We start from the raw sequence: 25,965 nt of genomic DNA on the forward strand, positions 1-25,965 counted from the left end.
AAACAGCATGTGTGTTACTGTTACATGAGAAACTATCTGTTCTGTAAGCCTTCACCTGAAGTACAATAAAATATTAAAAAAAAAAAAAAATCTTTGGTTGAAAGACTCAAGTATTGCTTCTCAATGACCTATAATAAATTCCTGACAACTTTCAAACTTCATAGAAAGATACAAAGATTTATTTCTGTTTTATGAAGAGAAAAATGCTAAAAGGTTTATTTAATATGTTATGAATTACATAAAACATGTTGTCAAATCAAAAGAAATACCAAATTTTCTTTGATTTAAGTTCTATATGTCAGTACAATGTTTTTAATTAGAGAATTCCCATTGTTCATGTTTAGAGACATTTTTATCTAAAGTTTCTCTTTGACTTTATTTGGCTTTGGATTATTTTAAAATTCCCATCAAGTCTTTCATTGTTAAGAATTATTATTGTAAGTTGATCATGGACTTTATTTATTTTTATTTTTTATTGTACTTTAGATGAAGGTTTACAGAACAAATAGTTTTCTCCTTAAACAGTTAGCACACATATTGTTTTACGACAATTGTTAACAACCCCATGACATGTCAACACTGTCCCTTCTCAATCTTGGGTTCCATATTACCAGCTTTCCTGTCCCCCCCCGCCTTCTAGTCCTTGCCCCTGGACTGTTGTGCCCCATTAGTCTCATTTTGTTTTATGGGACTGTCTAATCTTTGGTTGAACGGTGGACCTCAGGAGTGACTTCATTATTGAGCTAGAAGGCTGTCCAGGGGCCATACTCTCGGGGTTTCTCCAGTCTCTGTCAGGCCAGCAAGTCTGGTCTTTTTTTGTGAGTTATAATTTTGTTCTACATTTTTCTCCAGCCCTGTCCAGGACCCTCTTCTGTGATCCCTGTCAGAGCAGTCAGTGGTGGTAGCCGGGCACCATCTTGTTGTACTGGACTCAGTCTGGTGGAGGCCGTGGTAGTTGTGGTCCATTAGTCCTTTGGACTAATCTTTCCCTTGTATTTTGTTTTCTTCATTCTCCCTTGCTCCCAAAGGGGTGAAACCAGTGGAGAATCTTAGATGGCTGCTTACATGCTTTTAAGACCCCAGACGCTACTCACCAAGGTAGAATGTAGAACATTTTCTTTATAAACTGTGCTATGCCAATTGAGCTAGATGTTCCCTGAGACCAGACCATGGACATTTTTAATCTGTCCTTTGCAGATAAGTTCTACTTTGCTGATACACTGAAAATGCTTAAAAGTTTTAGCATGTTCTGAAAAGCAAAAATAAGGAAAAATGACTGAGGATAAGTATTTTTAAGGATGAGAGACAGAGAGAGAGAGAGAGACTTAAGGAAAGATACAAAGAGAGACAGAACCTATGAGAAAAAGATTTGGAAAGAAACAGAAGTAGTTTTGTCTTAAAATACAATGTCTGGCTATGTCAGAATACGAAATATAATAAAAGTTAAACTTGAAGGTCTGTGTAAGCAGCTGAAAGTCTTATAAGTAATTGAAGGTCTGTATAAGTAAAGAAAAGAAAGTTTGTATAAATGAAGAAAAGATGAAAAATACCTAAAATAAGAGTTAAAGAAAAGAGTTAAAATAAATAAAGAATTAAGAAAACAGTCATGAAAACAATAAGATCATAGTCAGCAAGCAGTAGAGTGGACTACAAATCTAAGGATAATTTAAAAGATTTAATAACAAATAAAAATAAAAACTCAGGTTCTGTCCCAGAAAATGAAAGGAATGTCTAAGATTTGAAATTAAAGGCTAATAAACTTAACTTTGCCACAGCAGCTTCAGATTGTTTATAACATTAAATTTGAGGTGACCATGAGCAATGTGATTACTAGAAACAAAACAACAGTCATGGAAATAAGAGATAATATATTTAAAATATTTTTAATGCATTCTGCGATGCTAAAATATAGACATATTTTAAGTTTTCTTGTTGATACTTGCATATCTTTAAAGAAGCAGGTTCACGCATTGCAGACTCTGGATGCCCAATTATTCTCTTAGTTGCCTCTTTTATATAAATTTATACACCTTAGTACCTTGGTCAAACAGCAGAAACAAGAAAACTTCTCTTTGGATAAGACAGGTTTCTGGAGGCTTAAAAGTTATATTTAAACATCCCCATGACCAGAAGCAGAAGATCTCTGAAGAAGACAGCTTCCACCAGAAACACGGAACAAGACCCCATACAGGCTCTTGAAATTGGTGGACTTTGCTTAATGCATATCGCCTTTGCAATTGCTTTGTTTTATCAACTTGGCTTCATTGAACAGTATTGTAAATTCAGGACTATAGCCTGTATTGATTCTTGCCCTGACATTAGTCATTCTCATCACTGTTGTATTTTTAATAGCCATATTATATTATTTTAGCTAAGAATCACTTAATGTAGCCTGCTACAGTTTTTAGACTTTGCTTTATAATATTTGCTATTCTTGTATTAATTGCTGTATTGCATTATTGTAGTATTATCCCATTTCAACATTTTGTTTTTCTCATACAAATAACTGAAGAAGAAACTTGCTTTATTGTTGCCATTATCTTTATGATATTTGCCTTATCATATTCAAATAACAGGTGAACTTGCTGATAGCATAGGGGCCCAACAAAAATCCTTGAACTGTCTGTCCAAAGTGGTGTTGGACAACAGAACCGCCCTAGATTTTATGTTAGTCCAGCAAGGGGAAATATGTACAGTTGCCAGCAGTAGCTAACACCTCCTGTTGTATCTGGATAAACAGTATTGGAGACATGGAACAAAATATCAGATAAATTTGTCAAAAAGCTACTTGGCTCCATGTACCTCTACCCTCAGACTCAGACTCCCCCGTCTTAGATATGTTTAGTTAGTTGTCTAAAGGTCTTAGATCATGGATCAAGTCTATATTGTTAACTGGATGTCATTATAATAATCATGTTATCGTTGTTGGTAGGGGCCGTTGAATTGGTTCTGACTCATAGCAAACCTATGTACAACAGAATGAAACACTGCCTGGTCCTGCACCATTCTCATAATCATTGCTATGCTTGAGCCCATCATTAGAGCCACTGTGTCAATCCATCTTGTTACGGGTCTTTCTCTCTTTCATTGACCCTCCACTTTACCAAGCATGATGTCCTTCTCCAGGGACTGATCCCTCCTGATAACGTCCAAAGTACGTGAGACAAAGTCTTACCATCGTCGCTTCTAAGGCATTCTGGCTGTACTTCTTCCAAGACAGATTTGTTCGTTCTTTTGGCAGTCCATGGTATATACAATTTTCTTCACTGACACCATAATTCAAAGGCATCAATTCTTCTTCAGTCTTTCTTATTCATTGCCCAGCTTTTGCATGCACATGAGGGGACTGAAAATACTATGGCTTTGGTCAGGTGCACCTTAGTCCTCAAAGTGATAGTTTTGCTTTTTAACACTTCAAAGAGGTCTTTTGCAGTAGATCTGCCTAATGCAATACGTTTGATTTATTGACTGCTGCTTCCATGGGCATTGATTGTGGATCCAAGTAAAATTAAATCCTTGCAAACTTCAGTATTTGTTCCATTTATCATGATGTTGCTTATTGGTCCAGTTGTGAAAATTTTTGTTTTATGTTGAGGTGTAATCCATATTGAAGGCCGTATGTAGTCTTTGATCTTCATCAGTAAGTGCTTCAAGTCCTCTTTGCCTTCAGCAAGCAAGGTTGTGTCATCTGCATAATGCAGGTTGTTAATGAGTCTTCCTCCAATCCTCATGCCACATTCTTCTTCCTATAGTTCATCTTCCTGGATTATTTGCTCAGGATACAGATTGAATAAGAATGGTGAAAGGATACAACCCTGATGCACACCTTTCCTGATTTTAAACCATGCAGTATCCCCTTGTTATGTTCAAATGACTGCCTCTTGGTCTATATACAGGTTCCACATGAGCAAAATTAAATGTTCCAGAAATCCCATTCTTCACAATGTTATCCATAATTCGTTATGAGCCACACAGTTGAATGCCTCTGCATAGTCACTAAAACACAGATAAACATCTTTCTGATATCCTTTGCTTTTAGCCAAGATCCATCTGACATCAGCAATGATATCGCTTGTTCCACATCCTCTTCTGAATCCAGCTTGAAATTCTGGCAGTTCCCTGTTGATGTATTTCTTCAATCACTTTTGAATTATCTTCAGTAAAATTTTACTTGTGTGTCATATTTATGATATTGTTCAGTACTTTCCACGTTATGTTGGATCACGTTTCCTTGGAATGTGCACAAATATGGATCTCTTTCAGTCAGTTGATCAGGTACCTGTCTTCCAAATGTCTTAGAACCTCCAGTGCTGCATCCATTTGTTGAAACATCTCAATAGGTATTCTGTCAATTCCTGGAGCCTTGTTTTTTGCCAATGTTTTCAGTGAAGCTTGGACTTCTTCCTTCAGTACCATCGGTTCTTGATCACATGCTACTTCCTGAAATGTTTGAAGGTCGACCAATTCTTTTTGGTAAGTTGACTCTATGTATTCCTTCTATCTTCTGTTGATGCTTCCTGTGTCATTCTATTCTGCCCAAAGAATCTCAATATTATAACTTGAGGCTTGAATTTTTTCTTCAGTTCTTTCAGCTTGAGAAATGCTGATCATGTTCTTTCCTTTTGGTTTTCTAACTCCTGGGCTTTGCACATTTCATTATGATACTTTACTTTGTCTTCTTGAACCACCCTTTGAAATCTTCCATTCAGCTTTTCTTCTTCATCATTTCTTCCATTTCCTTTAGCTGCTGTACATTCAAGAGCAAGTTTGAGAGTCTCTTCTAATATCTGTTTTGGTCTTTTCTGTAATAATAATTATACCAAAAAACCAAAACAAAACAAAAACAGAACCCTGTTGCCATTGAGTTGATTCCGACTCATAGCAACCCTATAGGGCAGAGCAGAACTGCCCCATAGGGTTTCCAAGGAGCAGTTGGTGGATTTGAACTGCTGAACTTCTGGTTAGTAGCAAAGCTCTTAACCACTGGGCCACCAGGGCTCTAGTAATAATTATCGGAACTGTTTAATATGGTATGAAAATTTTAAACTAATGCTGTTAACCAAAGGACTAATCTGATACCTATGAAAAGAATAATGTATATTGAACATGCTCATGTTTCAGAAAGACTTGAGCATGATCTCTGAGCTGACGCTTCAAAAGCCAGGTTATTCCTCCAATGTGGCCTCGCCATGCACAACCCTAACATAAGGAAACCACAGAAACAAGAGGCTAAAGCTATGGCATGGTGAAGATGTCCGATGATGCACAGCTACCCTTCCATGTTCATGGCATCTGGGGTCTGAAAGGCTTGTTGAAAAAGCAACCATCCAAAATAACTGCATACCTAAAGTCCATGCAGAAGAAAGATTCTTTTTAATAGTGTTCAATAAAGTGATCAAAGAATTTCTCTCTAAACCCTTGATCAAAAGTAGGGATGGCGTATGTAAGGGAATTTAAAATAGAGGTGCATAGAGTATCTAAAAGGGTTAGTTCAGGTTTTAACTTGGCTCTATTTTCTTGCTATTGCTGTTTTTGTTTTTTCCCAGCAACAGCTCCAAGTTAAAGATGTAAAAATAATGTCTCTGAGAAGAGACCTTGGTGCAGACCTTTATCTAAATCTCCTACACAAATATCCACAGGAAAGGTTTCATTTCAGCAAACTGTTTCTAAGGAAAAAATGTCCTGTAACTATGTTGTAACCACCCACTAACTACCCCTTTTGCCATGTAGCTTTGCAATTATCATGCTGTAACCAATGTAAGAAAGACACATATGTACTTTGAACCAATTCTTTTCAAACCCATGCTTCATGTAAATGCCTTGCATTGATTCCAGTTTGTAACTTCCAATCAAAATAATGTACCTTAAGTTCTTTGTTCTCACCCTTTAAATATGTTTCTGCAGCATCACACCACAGAGTGCTAGATTTCACTTTGTAAGATTCAGTGTCTCTCTGGTTTCAGCTGCCTCTTTACTTTCAATAAATCTCTTTGCTTTTATTTTAACAAGAGTATGAGTTATGACTCATTGACACCTTGAATCTCTTTTGAATTCTCCACCGCCTCCATATCAATGTGCTTGCAGGGGTGAAAGTGTCTTTCTTGCTCCTTATATTCACCCCAGATCATTATCCCCACTTTCTTCCTGAATATACTCCCTATTGAAATTATTGTCATCATGGTGTATCACCTATCACCTCTTCTTGTTGCGATAATCAACTTTCATTTTAACTCCAGGTTGGCAATCATTTTCAGAAAATCAATTTATGAACTACTTGGTGATTTTAAATCCACATGAACGATCCGTTCAATTCCAGCTGTTTTTTTTTTCCCCATGAGTATTTGTCCTTATGCTAAGGCCATTTAAAGAAGCAAACTTAGTTTCTAATTCATCAACAATGAAATAAACTTCTTCTAGTGTAATTTCAATTGCATAGGTAAGCCGGTGATGGAAGTATTTTTGAGCATAAAGAATTTTATGATGCTATGTAATTCACACCATTTAGCTATTCTCCTACAAGTAAGGCAGATTTTGAAGTACATTTCATGACGATTTGTATGTCTCATTTCTTTGTTCCTTTCAATTCTACAGAATTGAATTTTTAATCTCAAACATAGAGAAACTCAAGTTTAGAATCACAGTATTTTTATGCAAATAATGTGACTTCTACGTTTATCTGTCAACCGTGTCCTCCCCAGTCAAAGTGTTTTTGTAAGTGTTGCTATGTCAATTTTTTTTACATGTTGCTGTAAAAAAATCACCATACTGTGCTTATGAAAATACCTCACAGGGGGAGGGCACACTGGCAAACAAATGTAGAAGGCATGCATTTCTTGTGTAAAAATATGGTATTATAGGCAACCAAACTATAACTTTTATTTTAGTTTTGGTAGTTAGCTAGGGGAGGAATTATCTATAGAAGTTAAGTGTTACTGAATATTTTCATCGTCCTTCTAGAATAGCATTTTTGGACAGATACGTACATGCACACACTCAGACAAATGTCTCTGTTGTGTGTGTGTGTGTGTGTCTATACGAGTCCCTGGGGGCTGCAAATGATTAAGTGCTAGGCTACTAACCAAAAGGTTGGAGGTTCGAGTACACCCAGAGCCACCTCAGAGGAAATGTTTGGTGATCCACTTCCGAAAAATCAGCCATTGAAAACCCTATGGAGTAGTTCTACTCTGACAACTCAATGGCAACTCTTGGTGGTGGTGATATAGACAGATAGAAAGATAGATAGATAGAATTAAATAATATAAATGATATAACAGCTTTTTCACATCAGCATGTTTGTCACATTGAGACTAGAATTTTTAGCAAAATATATTAATATTGATTGTACAGTTTACTACAGATCAACTAGAAATTAAAAATAAAAGAAATATTGTACCAGACAGGGTTTCTCATCCTTAACTGATAACTGTTCCATTCAATTTAAAACCGTTCCTTGATGATTCTACTCTAAATTCATTTTTGCATCTCTGATTAATAAATTTGCTATTTCAAGGGGATGAGAAACTTCCAAGAAAGATAAAGCACTCCATTTTCAGGGTCACTGATTCTAGAATGCAGGATTTAAAAGCAATTTTGTAAAAAAAAAAAAAAACTCTACTTTATGTACAGGGAGTGTGGAGGAGGGAGCTCTGTGATATCTTTCTTCATGTTGCCAACCTTGGAAGTCCTGGATGAACAAGATCTCACAGGTGCTCCTGTCTGACTGGCAACCTAAAGGTCAGTCCCGCTTTAATTTTCAACATGAATGGGCCACATTCTAAGTACAGAGTATAAGCAAATGATATTAAGCAGGGGTGGGGCGGAAAAGTAGGGGTTCAGTAAGGGGGCGTAGTAGACCTTTGTAAGGTGAACTCTTTAACAAGGACACTTTGACATCAGAAGCATGTCTCCATCTAAAAGTATTTTGTTCTTGATGATATTTAAATGTCATCTGCTATGGTTTTATCAAAGTAATTAAGATTTGAAATGAATGCACTCCAAACCGCAAACACACTAAAATGTTGAAATGAAATTAGATATCATAATTTGAGGAAATCAAGAATTTACCATCTGATACTTTGTGTTCACAGTTAAGCAAATCTTTGCAGGTTCGTGCTGGGTTATCTCGTGTGCCAAGAGGATTCTTGATGCTGTGCAGTAAATTGGTAAGGTAGTTCAGGGTTTTAAACATCTCTGCACTGTGGTCGAGTAAAGTCACTTCTGTATTCTGGTAGCTCTGCCAAGTCATCATAAGAATTGTATTAGCAAAAAAGCATACAGCAGCATTCAAGTATGTAGACAGAAAAAAAAAATGCTCATGTTGTGTGCAGTGAATTGGGAGTAGGATGTAAAAAACACTTTATATTTAAATACAGGCACATGTGTATGCTTATTAACCTTGATCATAAATAAGAGATTAAATTCACACTCATAAGTCCAGTCTTCAAACTATCATAAAACTTAAGAATTACTATACCTACTGAATAATGTTTTTTTTTAAAATTATATAGTAAATAATAACTAGAGTTTGAACAAGAATAATGAGTAGTGTTAATAGATAGATCCCATTTTAAGGAACATAACTCACTTCATTTAACTATTTTTCTTCTGTAGTACCAAATTCCTTACAAGTAAATTCTTTAACAACATTACAATTTTGTTTTAAATACTTTCCTTAAAAAGCATCATGTGCATATATTTCTGTTTAATTATGTTCAAATAGCTTATTTTGTCCTGGAAAATGGTTTTATACTTTCAATCTGTTTTAAATACAATCTTTGAGATAAAGTCATATATTAGTCTCCACGCACACTCAAAAAAAGTCCTGTTTAATTTGTATATTTAGAGTCTCAATATAACTAAAGCCAGATATATTACCTCCATCTGTAGGGCAGTATTTGATTCAATCAAGGCTTGAATAGAAGCATTGATATCCATTTGTTTCTGTGTAAAACAAAACCATTTGAGATCAGCAAGAAGATCAACAGTGAGTGCTCTAAAGTAAAGGTTGTAAATTTTGAAAGCATTGCTCTTAAAGTATACCAGACCTATTATCTGAAGGAGGTTTGTAACTCCTGTGGTTACACAGAGCTTGCAAATATTGCCTGGCTCTCTGAAAGGACAGTATGCTGCCTTCATCCAAATATCAAAAGTTTCCTAATTAAAATAGGAACAAAGTCTAATGCTCTCATATAAAAAACTATTTGTCTCTACTGCATGAAGACACACAGAAAAAATTACCCAAATGGAAGAAGAATCAAATATGATCCCCTATGGTTAATAAATTATAAAATGAAGAAAAAATAACTGTAATAATTTTTAACAGTTACATTCTTGGAAGGCAAACAGAATAAAATACTACCGTCCTGAGGTAGTCACCACATTAGCTTAATCTGATACTTCTGTGGTCTTAAAAACAATTTCTGAAGTCGGAAAATGCAGCATTAGTCCCAAAAGAAATAATACATCAAGAATCCAATCTCCTCCTGCATTTAATAAAAAGATATTTTTAGACAAAAACTCGGCAGAACTATTAGCAAAAGTCTTTTTGTATTTTTTTAATAAGCTTGGAAACTGAGAAGCATGAGTTGGGAGACGGTTCTGAGAAATAGCATCTGTGTAAGCAAACCAAGCCATCTAATTTCTTTCAGAATGACTGTGCTGCTAAGATCTTTCTTTACTTGGAGGTCCAGACAATAGAAACTGTTTTCAACAGGTCTCTCATAATTCACTGTTGGTAATTTCAAAAACTATTTAAAAAGGTGAACAATCAATAAAATGCACTGTTCCTGACTCAACATGTGGTTTTTATATTGTAAAAGAATTGACTCATTCTGTATACATACGTATAAGTTGCCAAACACTGTGATTCATGTTGAGAATACAATGGTAAGCAAAAAAGAAACTTGCCTTTGTGGAGCTTAAGTTTATATGGGGAGAGAGGCATTAATCAAATTATTTCAGAAATACATAATTGCAAGTTGTGATGTGTGCTATGAAAGAAAAGTACATGGAACTATCAGAGAAATTAGGGAGTTTTAATCAAGTCTGGAGGATATAAGAGGTTAGAAGAGATAGGTCAGAGAGGCTTCCCTGAGGTAGTGACATGGGAGCTGAGATCTGAAGAATAAGTAAGAATTTTTAGGAGAATGGATGGGAGAGCTTTCCAGGCAGAGGTAACAAGCTTGTGTGAAAGTTATGAGACAGAAGGAACACAGCCTAATCAAGAAGCAGAAAGTGTTAGCCTAAAATGTTCTCTGCAGATTACATAATTCTGATCATTATGCTTATGTGAACGGGCAGATTTTTGGCATAGACCACACAAAGATACTGTCACTAAACATGGAAAACTGAATTAAGTACTAAACAATTGTCATCTTTATATTTTCCGGTTGTTTGCTTACTCATGATTAAGGGCTTTAACCTTAGAAAATCTAGCATAGCAGTTCACGAACTCTTCAGATTCAGGAGCCCTTGGCACTTAAAACAATAAAGCGTCTTAAAGAGCTTTTGTTTACGTGAGTTGTAACTTTTGATATTTACCATATTAGAAATTAAAATGAAATTTAAACTATTTGTTAATTCCTCTACATAACAATAAACCCATCATATGTTAATATAAATATTTTTAATGAAAAATAGTTATATTTTGCAAAACAAAAAAGTTAGTAAAAACAGTGGTACTGTTTTATACCTTTGCAAAACTCTTTAATGTCTGGATTAACAGAATACAGCTGGATTCTCATATTTGCTTCTGTTTTCAATCTGTTGTGATATGTTATTTTAGTTGAAATACATGAAAAAAAATCTGGTTTCATAGAGATATGTAGTTGGAAAAAGAATATTTTAATAGCCTTTTCCGATAATTGTGGATATTCATCTTTGACACTACACCAAAACTTGGCAAGTGGTAGTTTATTAAAGGTTAGTTGCAACGTGGAATATGAAAACCATATCAATGAACTTTTCTTTTTTTTTTAATTATGTAAAAATATACATTACAAAAATTTGCCAATTCAACAATTCTTACATTTTCAATGAAGTTTTGTATTTTTAATATTAAAACCTATTGATTTATCTTAAACTTTGAAGGAATAATTTCTTTTACTGATGTATAATTTTGATAACATCATGCATTAATCTTTTGGAAAATACTGGTTCACAGAATTATGCAGATCTTCCAAACACCAAAACATTTCATTATGTAATAACAAAAAATTACATTCGTTAACATTACCACCAATCTCATTAGAAAAATCTAAGTACTGAGAAGCTGTCAAACTCATATGGAAGGTGGAAGTTTTCCAAAATTCTTTTTTGCTTAAAAACTTGAATTTTATCACTGAGATTATATTCTATCAATTGTTTCCTCCAAATGATGGACTCGGTTCATTCATTTTTGACAAACTATCTGCCAAAAATTTGTCTGAATAACCCTGTTAGTCTGTCAAGTGAAAATGGCGCTCCGTAATAAAAGCATCTAGTTTAATTCACAACTCAAACAATTGCACAAGTGCGTTTACTTGTGGTAACCATTGTACTTCAGTATGCAGCAGAAGTGCTTTATGTGTTCTTCCATTTCATCACACAAAATATTAAAAAGAAATTTACTCAGACTTAGAGATGTAGGAGATAGTGAAAATAGCGTAGTGTTATCTCTGCTCTGTAAAGGCAATGAGAAAGCTGGCAAAAATTGTCAGAATGAACTTCTTCAGAACTTTAGAAATTAACAAAATGCTTGCAACAATCCAGGGAGCATACATTCAGAATGTTATGCAACTATTGGTATTATCTAATTTCAGAATATTTTCATTACCCCAGAATGAAATTCTGTATCCATTAAGCAGTCATTCCCCATGATATTTTTTCCTATTGTATTCCATTTCATTTCAAAAGAATGTGGAATGGGACTCACTAAATTGGTCTCATAATCCACTGGCTCACAACTATGAGTCACAATTCATAGTCGGAACTAATCACTAGATAATTACTTAAGAGGACTCGTAGCTCTAATTCTACGAACATATTTCATTCCTAAACATTGTTTTCCTCCGAATGAAATCTTCTAGCTTGGAAGATGCTCAATGAAGTTTCCTAAGAGACCTAGCTTGCTTTCTTCTACTCATTCATTCATTTATTCGACAGACACTTATTAAGCGCTTGAATGGAAAAGAAATAAAAAAAACAGCCTCTACCTTCAGAAATTTCACAGTCTAGTAGAGAGAAACTGGCATGAAAATAAAAGAGAATGAATAAAGAAGGGGAAGTGATTGCTTTTATCTTGCAATTTGTAGAGGGGATGGAATTAAGAAGAGTTTCACAGAGGATATGATCCTACGTTGACTTCAGAAAGATATGTAGGTGTTTTCTCAATGTCACTTTGCCTTCTGCTCAGAAGTCTTATTCTCAAGGCTACAATGCCACTTTCCTAGGATGAACTCTGCAAGTCCTACAAAGACTATACAGAAATCTGTTTTCATATTGGCCAAGAAGAAAGAAAACAGGAAGCAGAGAAAGGGAGAACAGAAAACAGAAACCAGTATTCATTGAGTATTTACAATGTGTCAAACACACATTGTCCCATTTAATCCTTATAATAATTCCTCAAAGTATATATTCTTATCTACATTTTCCTCAGAGCAAAAACCTTTCACACACGTCCTACTTCATTCTGGCTAGGTAGAGAGACATACAAAAATTTCCTAATTGAGATAGAGGTAAGATTCACCAACCTTTGGCACTTAAATGCACAAATTTCCACTAAACGCCTCTCTCATCTGCCAGTGATGTATGACCATTTATAATTTGTTCTTTCTTGGAAAAGCAGCTATGATATACCAAAGTTATAAGGTGGAAAGGTAATTTGATAAGGGTACTTGTAACACATGCATTGTAGGGTATAGGAGGAAAAGAAGATTTGGAGAAAGACATTCTCATTGATGTTCACACAGGGAAGGTTTCAGTCAATGAAAGTAAGGGGGAGCGATTTTTAAATTTTTAAAAAATCATAGAGAAAAGGGTCTCATGTTTTCAAGGGGACAATCTTCCCTGAGGCACTTTGCTTGAAAATTATCCTTTGCCCCAATGAAAAGCTGAGGGGAATACAAAGTTTCTGGCCCACTGAGAGTGGACTGCAGTTATCCACCAACTAGAACTGACAGAGATCAAATTTGATACTAGACCAGCATGTGGAAACGAGTAAGGCTTGGAAGGCAGAGGACCGGCCATTGGGGCAATTGAACAGTGTAGCCAACAGAGGATTTCCTTCAGGCAGGAAATGTGGCCAAGGACCATTGTATTTGGCCTGGAGGCTGTAGGAATGGAGTACAGATGAGTGTGGGGGTAGAAGAACTTTTGTAGGGAGCAGGAAGACACAGAGATCGCAGAATCTTGAAAGTTGATACAAAGCATGAGGAAGGCTAAGCTTGGAACATCAGAGGTCAAGAGATGATAACTGAAGCAACCGAAACGGTGCCTCAAAGGTAAGGGTAGCAAGTTCTAGGCTGTAATAGTTAGATAATAAGCAAATATGTGAGAAGTATGAGGTCTCCTACAGTCACCACCAACTGAAAAGGATTCATGTGAAACCTAAGAAACGGATAACTCTGGTTGGCAAAACAACAAAAACAAAAACAAACTAAAATCCCTAAAACATTTTAAATAAAGAGGGCTAGGACCTGGAAGAAGGAAGAAATGGAGAGAGTTAGCATTTTTTTAGCACTTATGTGTCAGGCACTTTGCTGAGTACTTTAATTCTTATTCAATCCTCAAAACCACCCAAGGAAGTAGGAGATACCTTTCCCATTTTATAGATAAGAAGTCTGAAGCTTAGATTTCAAGGTAGTATAGCTAGGTCAGGTCTGTATCAGTTTAGCAACAAAGCACAGAAGTAGACAAGAGTCACACATCTGAACATAAGAGAGTTAACACAAGAAGCTTTCAAAAGTTAATGTAACATAATAAATTAAAACAAAAACAAAACCAAGAAAACCTACTCTTGGACCCGGTGTTCCAGGTGGACCCTATAACAAAAAATTTTAAAACTTATGTTTAGTAGACATCCCAAACCAGGCAAACATATAAACTTCAATGGTAAATAGATACAAATTTAAATAAACTCACTGGAGGCCCGGGTTGACCTCTTGGTCCTTGGGGACCCTGGAAGATATAGAGACAAGGCACAAAATGCATATTATGATTTTGCTTGGTATGAACAAGGGAACTAAGATTCAACTTCTACCCCTAGTCTTTTTATGTGAAGCAAGTCATGAGATTTCAAAGTTGTTTTTCTATTTTCAAATCATATGTTCTTGCACTTAGCTATCACCCACATTCATGAACAAGCGGATATGTACTTTCCTGTTTTACTGATATTACTAGAAATGGAAATTATTCATTTTAATAAACTATTGTAAATGTGACATTTAACAATGTTAATACTAAGTATATTTTTCCTGTTACCCCTACCTACCATCCACCTAATCATCAAAATCAGAAACTTTAAAGCGTTCTTTGAGACCACTTCCCTTTCCTTCAACATTCCTATATAAATTGGTTGCCAAATCCTGTTTTTACCTCCAAATCTCTCCAAAATACTTTTTTTCATTTTCACCTCCACAGCAACAGCAACTATCTTAGTTTGGTGCTAATCATTTTTTGTCTGGATTCTTAATTTGACTTCCTGTTTATTTTCTCCACTGTGCTAACTACCTTCTACTTATAAAATATAAATCTATGCTGTCATTATTTACTTAAAATCATTCAGTGGCTCTTTATTGCTCAAAGGTTAAAATATAGACTTCTTGATAGTAATAGCTACCATTTATTGAGGACTCGCTATGTGCCAAACTGCGTGCTATATTTCCATTTCACAGTTAAGAAAATGAATGTTTAAGCCACCAGTGAATAGGGAGCAGAGCTAGGATTAAAATCCAAGTCAATTGACTGGAATTTTTTTTGCACCACTGTCTCCTCTCTGAGATTTGGTCTTCACTTCCATTAACTCTCCGTAACATACCTAACACTCCCTATATAACCAATTACGTGTAGATCTCTGAACCTTCCAAGTTCTTTCACACATGTATGTATCATGCATGTGCTAGTTCCTCGACCAGGAATGCTCTTGCCTACCATTTCTATCTGTTGAACTCTCATTCTTATTCTAATACTTCTTAAAAACTTTTTACCCTCCTTGCTTGTCACACACTCCACTTCCCCTTTGCTCAACTAATCATCTTTTTCTGCATTCCACAGGAAACAACACACTGGAAAGTCTCTAAAGACCCTTAAGGTATCTTACCCACCTTTTCATTGTCAGGAACGAGAACAGTGCCTAATACACAGTAGGTGTTCAGTAACTGTTATTGCAATATTAAATAAATGAATAATAATGTTAAATTAATTGGTATTAATTTAGAAAAGAGTAGTTAAAATATGTATAATGAAATATCAAGAGTTACACTGACATTTCTCAAAAGGAAACAATAGTAATCACTGTCAATAATGCTGGGAGGTCTTGTATGTCTGCCGAAAAATTTTACTTACTTGATGGTCAATTGACTATTAAGACCATACTGAGTGAAACTCAGAATATGGTTAAGAGATGACAAAGCAAAATTTATCTTTAGCTGATCTTGTATAATGTTCATGCTATGCTTGACTTAGTATTAAGTATCGTTTATTGTCCAAAGCTGTTGATCCTAAATATACTGTGACAGCTAGAACAAACAACACACAATTACTTAAAAAGGGTGGAATACTCCAACACCATGTCTACTGGACATTTCTTAGTTTACATGGTTTGTGACTACAATTTTAAGCAGAGAATGTAAAAAATTTGTACTGCAGAAGCTGCATGATAAGTTACAGAAATTTCATGTTGGAGATATCCTTAAATATACAGAGGCTGAGTGAATCTGGCTGCGTAAGTTTCTCCGTTCTGGATCACCATTGTAAAAATAATAAACAATCATGACATTTCATCCCATTTTGCATATTTCTGCCATTTGCAAAATCTCACTGGTGCTGAAGTACAAAATATATATCCTATCTTTGATTTTAAAAGAGGAATTTATCATAGAAGAGGGAAGAAATTATTCCTACTGCCAATTTTATTGGGTTCATTTCAGATTGTTACCTAGAACAAGTCAGATCACCACAAATACCAAACGAAATACTTCAAACCCAATAAAACAGGGCAGGGCAACCCAATGCAACAACTGCATAGAATAGGACAAACAGTTAAGGAAAACAAGATATGATTCCAACAATGTAACATTTTGTTAGTTCTTTTTATTTCTCTAGCTAACACACCATCAGGGAGAAGTGACCAATCCATCTACATACTATATAAAGCAGTTTACAATAAAACTCTGAATGTCCACATTAATTTCTCAACGGTGATCCAAATTTATGTGAAAAGGTATGGTAGCTATTTGGCTAAGTGAAAGCACTGACTTTGAAAACAGATTCTTTCTTCACTTAATCTCAGAATTTACATATGATTGTCGAAAAGTAGTATATTTCACCATTAGGCTTTAAAAATACTTATAAGTACCTAAGAACTTGAATATGTTGGACTTTGCCTTTATGTAAACACAACTGATTTAGCTTCATGATCTTTACTTTAGGCTGGTTTAATATGGCTCTCAGTTGCAGGAAGCATCCCTTTTCTCATTTATAAATTAAAAAGCTTGCATTGTAGGATGTTTAGCAGCCTTCCTGGCCTCTACCCGCTAGATGTCACTAGCAACTCCTCCCTCCCTTTCCCAAGTTGTGACAACCAAAAATGTCTTCAAATCAAAAACAAACCCGTTGCAGTTGAGTCGATTCCGACTTACAGCAACTCTAGAGGGCAGAGTAGAACTGCCCTGGAATTTCAAATTAGAAGTTTGTATGAATGTAAGGAAAATGTGTACTAGAATTAAAAGAGTTTGATAATTTTTCATATGAATAAATTTTACTATCTATGAATTAAAATATATCTATACATATATGCTTTAACTTTTTAATTTGTTAATACTTAGGACATATTTTTCCATAATTTTCCCTTTCCTTATAATGCTTAAACCATACTCCTTACTTTCAAACTGGAAGCAAATAAGATAATTCTGATATTCAAGAATTGTGAAGACACATTAATTTCGAGGTAATATTTGAGAAAACTTCAAAGGGATTCTTCAGTTTTTTTTGCTTTTCATTAAATAATATGCCGTTAAAATGAAGCAGCTAATCTAAAAATTTATGCTAGGATTATTCCTTATAATTTTTTTTTTTTACTTCCATGGCTTTAAGTTGTATGCTTCAAGTTGCCAAAATCTTTTTTATATGGTTGACACTAGGATATTATTTCTGCCATGAGTTAAATTTTTACTTTTTTGCTAATGGTATCCCATTAATTCTGGCAACCTTTTATGCATTTGTTGTTATTAAATTATTCATTCATGTTCTTAAAATGTTTGGCGTCTCATGGCAGTCAGGAGATTTTTGTAACTTTCCAAGATTAATTTGCCAATAACACTATAGTTTTGAAGTAGGGGAGGTGGGGAGAATTCTACATGCTATCTACTAGGAGATTTTTTTTTAGGAGATTACAAAACTCCTCTGGCTCTGTTGAGAGAAAATATATGAATTGCATCCAGGGATTTATTTTTAAAATATCCCATAGGTAGGTAGACATGGAGCAAGCATACAGTAGAAAGGTTAGAAACTGTTTCACATAAGACAATGACAGAAACAGCTCTCTCAGTGGTGAAAAGGACCTACTTGGGATCAATACTAGAGTTTACAATGTCAAATTGCAGGAGGTATGAAGTTTCCTAAACAGAAATCCAAATTTATGCCTTTTTAACCAGCTAATTTAATTGGCTGCACTAAATGCCAATATGCCTAGCTTCCCCCACCCTCCACCCTGTGGATCTTGGGAGTTTGCACCTTACTTGTAAAAAGCCCTGGTGGCGAAGTGTTTAAGAACTCAGGCTGCTACCAAAAGGTCAACTGTTCTAATCCACCAGCTGTTCCTTGGAAACCCCATGGGGCGGTTCTACTCTGTCCTGTGGGGTTGCTATGAGTTGGAATTGACTCGACTGCAATGGGTTTGTTTTTTTTGTGAAGAGAACTAGGGCAACCCACAGAACAAAAGATTAATAAGTATGTTAATTTAAGAAATGATACTTTATCAGACTAGAACTGGAAATAGCTGTTAATTTTTTAATTTTAGGCAATAATATTCATTTATTTATCAATTCATGTATCAAATATTGCCTATTACATGCTAGGCTCTGTTTTAGATATTGATGACCAGCGTACCAGACAAAGTTTCCAGTTATCTTGAAGTTTACCTTATAGTGGAGTCAGCAAACAAATAATTTCAAATAGTGTAAGTGCTATGAAAAATCAAAACAGGATATTGTGAAAGAGCATGACTGGGAATAACATGAGACAGTGTGGTCAGGGAAGGCCTTTCTAACAAGATGGTATTTGAGCAGAGACCTAAATAATGAGATAAAGCCAGTCATTTGGACAGCAAGTGAAAGAGTTTTCTAAGTAAAAGAAAGTCATGTTGCAAAGACTATAAAGAAGGTCAGCACAGTGGGCAGGGGGAAAGTGGTACATCATGAGATTGGAAAGGCAAACAGGCCAGATCATGCAGGGCCTTGTAGACTGAAGAAAGGAGATTACATTTTATTCCAAGTGCAAGAGGAAGTCATAGGGAGATTTTAAACAGGGGAGTGATATAATTTGATTTTTGCTTTAATAATATCACTCTAGTGTTCTAGTTTTATGGAGCCCTGGTGACACAGTGGTTAAGAGCTCAGCTGCTAACCAAAAGGTCAGTGATCTGAATCCACCAGCTGCTCCTTGGACACCCTATGATGCAGTTCGACTCTGTCCTATAGGGTTGCTATGAGTTGAAATTGACTTGACAGCAATAGGTTTTGTTTTGTTTTTTTGGTTCACTGCTGACAGGACACAGTGCGTATATATCCAAAGCAACTTTGGCTCCCAAAATAATTTGCCTCCTTACTGAGACAAATATTCCGTTTCAAACAGTGATCTGGCAAGAATATGATTGACATATTCTTAAACACGCTTAGAGTTTATCAGGTTTCCCTGTGATATACCCTATAGGTTAGTTCTACTTCCTGACAACTACTATAATTTTATTTTTATTCTACAAATGTCAGAGATATTATAGTGAACAAATCAGACAAGGTCTTTGCTTTTATGGAACTTATCGTCTAATGACAAGTGATAATACAACTACAAACTTAGATAAACTTACAGTTTCACCTCTAAAGCCCTTTTCACCTCTGGGTCCCTAAAAGGAGAAAAAAGAAAAAAAAAAGTTAGTTCCACATAGTTGAGGTTGTACATAGAAACATGACAATTTGTGTTTTTGTATTGTCTAGCTATCAAGACTCTTTTTGTTGTTGTTGTTAGGTGCTGTCGAGTTGGTTCTGACTCATAGCGAACCATGTACAACAGAATTAATATAAATTCTATTCTTTTTTTTTTTCCTAAGTAAAACCATAGGATGAGGGGAGTGAAACCTGCTGCCACTGAGTCAATTCTGACTCCTAGTGACCCTATAGGACAGAGTAGAACTGCCCCATAGGGTTTTCAAGGCTGTCATCTTTATGGAAGCAGACTGCCACATCTTCCTCCCGCAGAACAGGCGGTAGGTTTGAGCTGCTGACCTTTTGGTTAGCAGTACAGTGCTTTAACCACTGTACCACCAGAGCTCCTTTTTCCTAAATAAAGCAACGCAGAACAAAAGCATTTTATTAATTCATTATGCTGTTTTGCTATCTCTAGCTCCATATTAAAGCCAGACTGGGATAAAAAAGCTACTTATTCATTCGACTACCCCAAAACAGTTGATTTGACAATTACATACAAAACAGTTTAGAAAGGGAATTAACAGGCTAAATTCTTGCAATATTTGGTTCCTTTAGTCTTTGAAAATTCTGTTTCTAGGGTGACTTCTTCCCTTTCTTCCATCTTCTCTTCCTACTCCTTTTCAGTTGCAGCTCACAAATTTTGATATATTGTATGCATTTTCATTCAGTTCAAAATAGTTTCTAATTTCCCTTGAGACTTCCTCTTTGATCCACTGATTATTTATAAGTATGTGGTTTAATTTTCATGTGTTTGGGGATTTTTCTATTGTCGCTTTGTTATTGATTTCTGGTCTAATTTCTTTATAGCCAGAGAACATACTTTGGATGACTTTGATCCTTTTAAGTTTGTTAAAATTTATTTTATGACCTCAAATATGGTCTAATTTGGTGGATATTCCATGAGCACTTGAAAAGAATATATATTCGTTTGTTGGGTGGATCTACTACTTTTTAAACTCCTATTAATATTTTGGTGCTGATTCTTGTGGAAATTATATACGTATTTTTAGTATAAAAAAGGAGATAATACTATTCATCTTTTCTGAAACCTGAGTTTATACATTCACAATATAATATGAATATTCTTCCACGTCAATCCACATTCCTCTAAATACTGATAATACCTAATTTTAACAAACTACGATATTTTAATTCAGTTCTCTATTATTAATTTTTTTGGTAATTTTTGTCATTATAAACAACCCTGTGATGAACATCCTTATACTTCTCAAAATTGATAAAAATTGTCCTCTAGAAAGTTTGTCTGAATTTGTACTCATACCTGCAGTATGTATATTTCTTCTGATCTATGCCATATACTATCATTCTTTGTCAATCACCCAAGCTAAAAACATTAACACTTATATTTCATGTTTATTCACCATTTATATTTCTTCTTCTGTGTTTCCTGTCTTGTCCTTAACCCATTTTAAACTAGGGCATTAACTTTTAAAAAGCCATTTTTAAGATATCTTTATAGTACTTTTTCTTTTTAAACATCCTTCCCCACCTCCAATCCAGTATTAACAGCCCGATACATATCTTTTCATACCCCTTAGTAACCAAGAATCGACAAATACACTTACATATGTATGGGATTATTTGTTATGTTTTATAAGATCAGGGTCCTTTAATACAATCTTCTATGCATCACGCTTTTCCACTTAACAGCACACCATGAAATAATTGCAAGTCAGCTGAACTCGATATAACTAATTCTTTTTAATAGTTGTATAATATTCTACGAAATGGTTGTACCAGAATTTATTCAACCACTCCTCTACAGATGAGGATTCACATGGTTTCCAGGTTTTTTTTTTTTGTCAACACAAATCTTTGCAAGGTTTCCTTAGTGTTATTGGTGTTTGTATTTGCATGGGGTAAGTTCCTCAAAGTAGAAATGCTTGGTTAAAGGGTTGTTGTTGTTGTGTGTTGTTAAGCCTATTCCGACTCATAGCAACCCTATAGGACAGAACAGAACTGCCTTACAGGGTTTCCTAGGCTGAAATCTTTACAGAAACAGATCACCAGGTCTTTTCTCCTGCAGAGTGGCTGGTGAGTTCGAACTGCTGATCATTCAGTCAGCAGGTGAGTGCTTGTCCATTGTGCCACCAGGGCTCCTGGTTAAAGGGTATATGTGTTTATATTTTCAACAAATATCTTTACAAAAAAGACTATAATTTACATTTCCACCAGTGATAAATAAGAGTACTGTTTTCCCTACATGTCCTTCTTCGAGGTTAGATGGATATCTCATTAACTCCATTATTACTTTAATTTGTATTTCTCTGACCAAAGGTGAGCATCTTTTCAAATAATCATTGGCCTTTTGTATTTATTTTTCTGTAAATTACCTATTCAGACCCTTTACCCATTTTTCTATGGAGTTTTATTTTTTCACATGAATTTCTGAGAGCTCTGTATATTAACCTGCTATATGCTGTATGCTTTGCAAATACTTTCCCCCAAACTATATTAATTTTTTTACTTTATTTATGGAGTCTCTTCCTATATAAAATTAAAAAATTTTCAAGTACTCAAATATGTTTTCTTTTATAATTTACAAATTTTCTGTCCTGTATAAAGATCTCTTCAACTCTTAAGTTATATATTAATTTTCTAGATTATTTTTCTAAGATTTTTATTGTTCTATTTTTTATGTTAAAGTCTTTAGAAGTTTATCTGGGATTTATTTATTTTTAAATTTTGGGTGAAGGAGGGTACCAATTTCTTACAGCAGTAGTAGGACTCAAATTAATTCCATTTCCCTTCTCTGACATTGGTTTAGGAAAAGGCATGCAGCCAAATGCTAGTCAATTAGACATAAAAACACAATGGGAGACTTGTGGAAAATAATTTTGTTCTTCTCAAGATAGAGCTATAGATAGCTTTTTCACTTTGGATAAGAACTATGTATGAATGTGATCCTGAAAAATCGTAGTCATCTTGTAGCCTAATTACATAGCCAACATTCAGTTTTATAGCAAGGTGACTCCAATTCAGGATGGCAGAGAAGAGACATGGAAAGAACCTGGTCTGGGATAACATGATTGAGTCACTAAATTAATCAAATCTGAAGTCCTTCCTATGTCTAAGCTTCCTCTAATAAATTTCTTTATTGTCAAAGCTAGTTTGATTCAGGGTTCCTATTATATCTCAAATCATCCTAACTGATATACCACTTTTGTTATTATTAAATTCCTACGTATTCTAAGATCTATTTCTGGACTCTAGTCTGTTCCACTGATCTATTTGTTTATTTCTTTGTACTACCATATAGTTTATTCGTGATGACTTTGTAGTATGTTTTCTTATTTGAAATAGGAACTCCGCCCTCCCCTCCCCCCTGCTTAGCTCCTCACCACTATTTTCTTCAAAATGTTTTTGGCCATTCTCAAATGCTTATTCTCTCATAATGAACTTGTCTTAGAAGTCTCTTCTTAGAACGACAAAACAGAAAATTGAAAAATTTGATGTACATACTGAATATTATAAGAGTCTTTAAAAACTATTTATAAACAAAACAGTAGGATATTTTAATTGAGCTATTTATTTATCATAGTTTCCTTGATTAATTAACATTTCATATTTTTCACAGAGGAGAACAACTGTTCAGTAATGAGAACCGTATGTGTTTCTTAGCTTGCTAAAAAACCACTCACTGAAATGAGAATTCTCCCACTTATAATCTCCCACTTAGACTATATAAATCTGAGTGATAAATGCTGAAAGTATAGACAAATGTTGAGTTATACATTACTTTTGCTTAAATCCAGTAACTTTGATGTTGTACTTAATACTTGATGCATTCCATTTTTACATTTTTAAACATTATGTGTCTACATGTAACACTTCCAAAATGAATTCAAAAATATTGATTCCTTGTAAGGAATGAGTCTTTCCTCACCAAGTCTCAATTTGACACTTTCTGTTGAGTTCCTCCTCCTGTGTGTTTATACTATTATCAGTACTGCAAACTCTCCCATGAACCTACCACCTCCCCAATCATTGTCTTCTCTGCTTTATTTCATAGTCTAATTTCAGCAGGTACTTGTACACACAGTCTCTATTTCCTCTGTAGACATAGCTTGGAATCGAATAGAAAGAGCAGTGGTTTTGAAATAAGAAACATCAGTCATGTAACTCACTAGCTGTATCACCTCGTATGACTAGGTGAACCTTTAGAAACCTCGTCTGTTTCCTCATCTGTTAAATGGAAATAGTATCTAGTTTAAAAGTTTGCTGTGAAAATTTGAGAAGTTATTAATAAATATTTTTATATCTTCTTTCTTCTTCACTGCAGTCAGTATTCCATCTTTTACTGTAACTTATTCCCTCAAAGATCAGTATGTACTACCCTTTTCCTGAAACCTCCTCTATCTAATCTCATTCTTGGTGATTTTTCTGCTATTCCTATGAATTCTTTCTTTCTTTTCTTTACAGTGGGTGCTTCTGAAGACTCAAATCTTGCCTGTCTGCTCATCTTTTGCTGTGTTTTCTCCTTCAGGAAACTGATCCACTTATATTGCTTTAATGATCACCTGTATTCTTCTGATGCTCAACACCCCCCACCCCCCGCGCAGTTCTATCTTCCCTTCTCAACTCTAGTTTTAAGCACCTACTTCACCTTTTCCTACACCTTCTTCATTATACACCCTCTAAGTTTGAAGGAATCATGTTTCAGGAGAAAAAGTACATCTATTTTTGCCCTTTGCTTCTCAAATACCCTGGGTGATCCTTTGTGGATCATTCTAGAAGTATGATTAAAGGAAACAAAAAAGAGTATGAAAAAGAAAAAAAGAGACCTATATTATGACTAACTTACAGTTCTACCTGTTGGGCCTATTATACCTCCTCTGCCAGGGGGGCCAGTGTTTCCCTGTTGGGGTAAAAAAAAAAAAATCAGTCAGTCTTATTTCCAGTATAAAGCAGAAAAATTCCCGAGAATTTCTTGTGCTATGGTAAAATAGCCCACATCTATATGATTATAGTTTTTATTATAAAATCTTATAGCATTAGCAGAAATAGTAGCAGTTTTGGTTCACACTCAGTGACACAATTCTGCATATTACTATAGCTTCCTATATTAGGAGAGTCGCATCTGCTCAGTTCCTTACTGATAAGTCAGCATTTCATAACTTCAGTGATGCCGTTTTATACATGTGTCATTACATAACAAATGGAACTACTTTAAGTAAAAAATTGATGAACAGATTGGTGAATAGATTTCTTTGGAGATGTTGAGTGAGCAGATGTTTGAGTGTTATTCAGCATGGGATGGAGAGAAAGCACTGAGAGCACTAAAGGGCATCATATGTGACAAACTAAACTTCAGTTCATCTGTAAAATAGAAATAAGAATGCCTACTCAACAGGCCCATTAAATGTGAAAAGTCTTTTTTAAGTTGTAAACTATTATTTGATTACAAAAATAACTGAATAAACTGGACTTCTGCTCAACTCCTCCTAAACTAGCTATGGACCTTATCACTTTTCAATGATTGTAAATATCCCTGAACCCCATCCCCACTCCCAGTGGCTGCAAATATCAGTTGTTCTAGCTCACACTTAACCTGGAATACATAAATGTATATATCTAAAAGACTTTCTTTTTTTCTAACTCCTGCAGAGGTATAGGAAATACCATCAATTAATATACTTATAATGCACGTGGTCTATTGATAGCTTTAATAAAGTAACTGAGATAGCTTTATATTAAATTGACCTAGAATGAGTAAGATTACCTGATACTCTAAAAGTAAGTCTAATAGAATCACTTTTTTATACATAAGATAATTTATAAATAGAGTACCCAAATCTCAAAGATCTGTAATTGAATAAAGAGATTTGATTTCTTAGCCTAAACAAATGTATCCTCTAGATTAGCTTATCACTAAAAAATAATGACAAGAAAGCATCCAGCTAATCAACTGAACTATGATCTGACTCTCTGAAATAATGGTTTGTTAAAAGAATGAGGAGGTATACATGGAATTTGGATAAAGTAGACCCAAAAAGCAAATGATTGTCTATGTTTATCTAGATGTGTCCAGAAGACATGGTGCTATGATTTTGATGGTCGGTACCAGTTATCTATATAAATACATCTTTGAAATGGAGAAGGAGAATTAATCCAGATTTCCAAGTTTTAATTAATTAATTAGCTCATTAATTAAATCATCAAATACTTATTGATAGCATAATATGTGCTAGGTATAGAACTAGGCACTGGGTCAGTTAATATCCATTTTATATTCTAATCTTGCAATTAGCAAGCAATTGTCTAATATATGATTTGCTTTGTACAATGAAGTCAATCAGATGTGGATTCAAATTTTGGCTCCTCCACATACTAGCCATAATTCGCCTTGAGCAAATTACCTTTCCAAGACTTAGTTTCCCCACTTGTAAAATCTCTCACAGATTTTTATGAGGATTAAATGAGATAACGGATACAAATTGAACACCAGTATCTGGTACATAATAGACTCTTGATAAATATTAACCTATTAGGACTTTTTGCCTGACTCACATTCACTTAATAAAGAAATATCTGCACTTAGAAATTA

At 34.8% G+C, this 25,965-nt stretch overlaps 1 protein-coding gene across 2 annotated transcripts in view; it reads right to left on the bottom strand.

Annotated features, from left to right (window-relative positions):
• COL24A1 (collagen type XXIV alpha 1 chain) overlaps positions 1 to 25,965 on the bottom strand; it is a 421,541-nt gene that overhangs the window by 23,099 nt on the left and 372,477 nt on the right. For both annotated transcript variants that reach the window (XM_023731663.1, XM_004369122.2), the window contains exons 52-57: positions 24,223 to 24,276; positions 19,280 to 19,315; positions 14,119 to 14,154; positions 13,992 to 14,018; positions 8,875 to 8,940; positions 8,065 to 8,233 (exon numbers count right to left, since the gene is read on the bottom strand). In XM_023731663.1, coding sequence (XP_023587431.1) covers positions 8,065 to 8,233; positions 8,875 to 8,940; positions 13,992 to 14,018; positions 14,119 to 14,154; positions 19,280 to 19,315; positions 24,223 to 24,276 — 388 coding nt within the window. The remainder of the gene's footprint in view (positions 1 to 8,064; positions 8,234 to 8,874; positions 8,941 to 13,991; positions 14,019 to 14,118; positions 14,155 to 19,279; positions 19,316 to 24,222; positions 24,277 to 25,965) is intronic.

The sequence above is a fragment of the Trichechus manatus genome, unplaced genomic scaffold, assembly GCF_000243295.1.
Source record: "Trichechus manatus latirostris isolate Lorelei unplaced genomic scaffold, TriManLat1.0 scaffold00003, whole genome shotgun sequence".
Classification (NCBI taxonomy): Eukaryota; Metazoa; Chordata; class Mammalia; order Sirenia; family Trichechidae; genus Trichechus; species Trichechus manatus.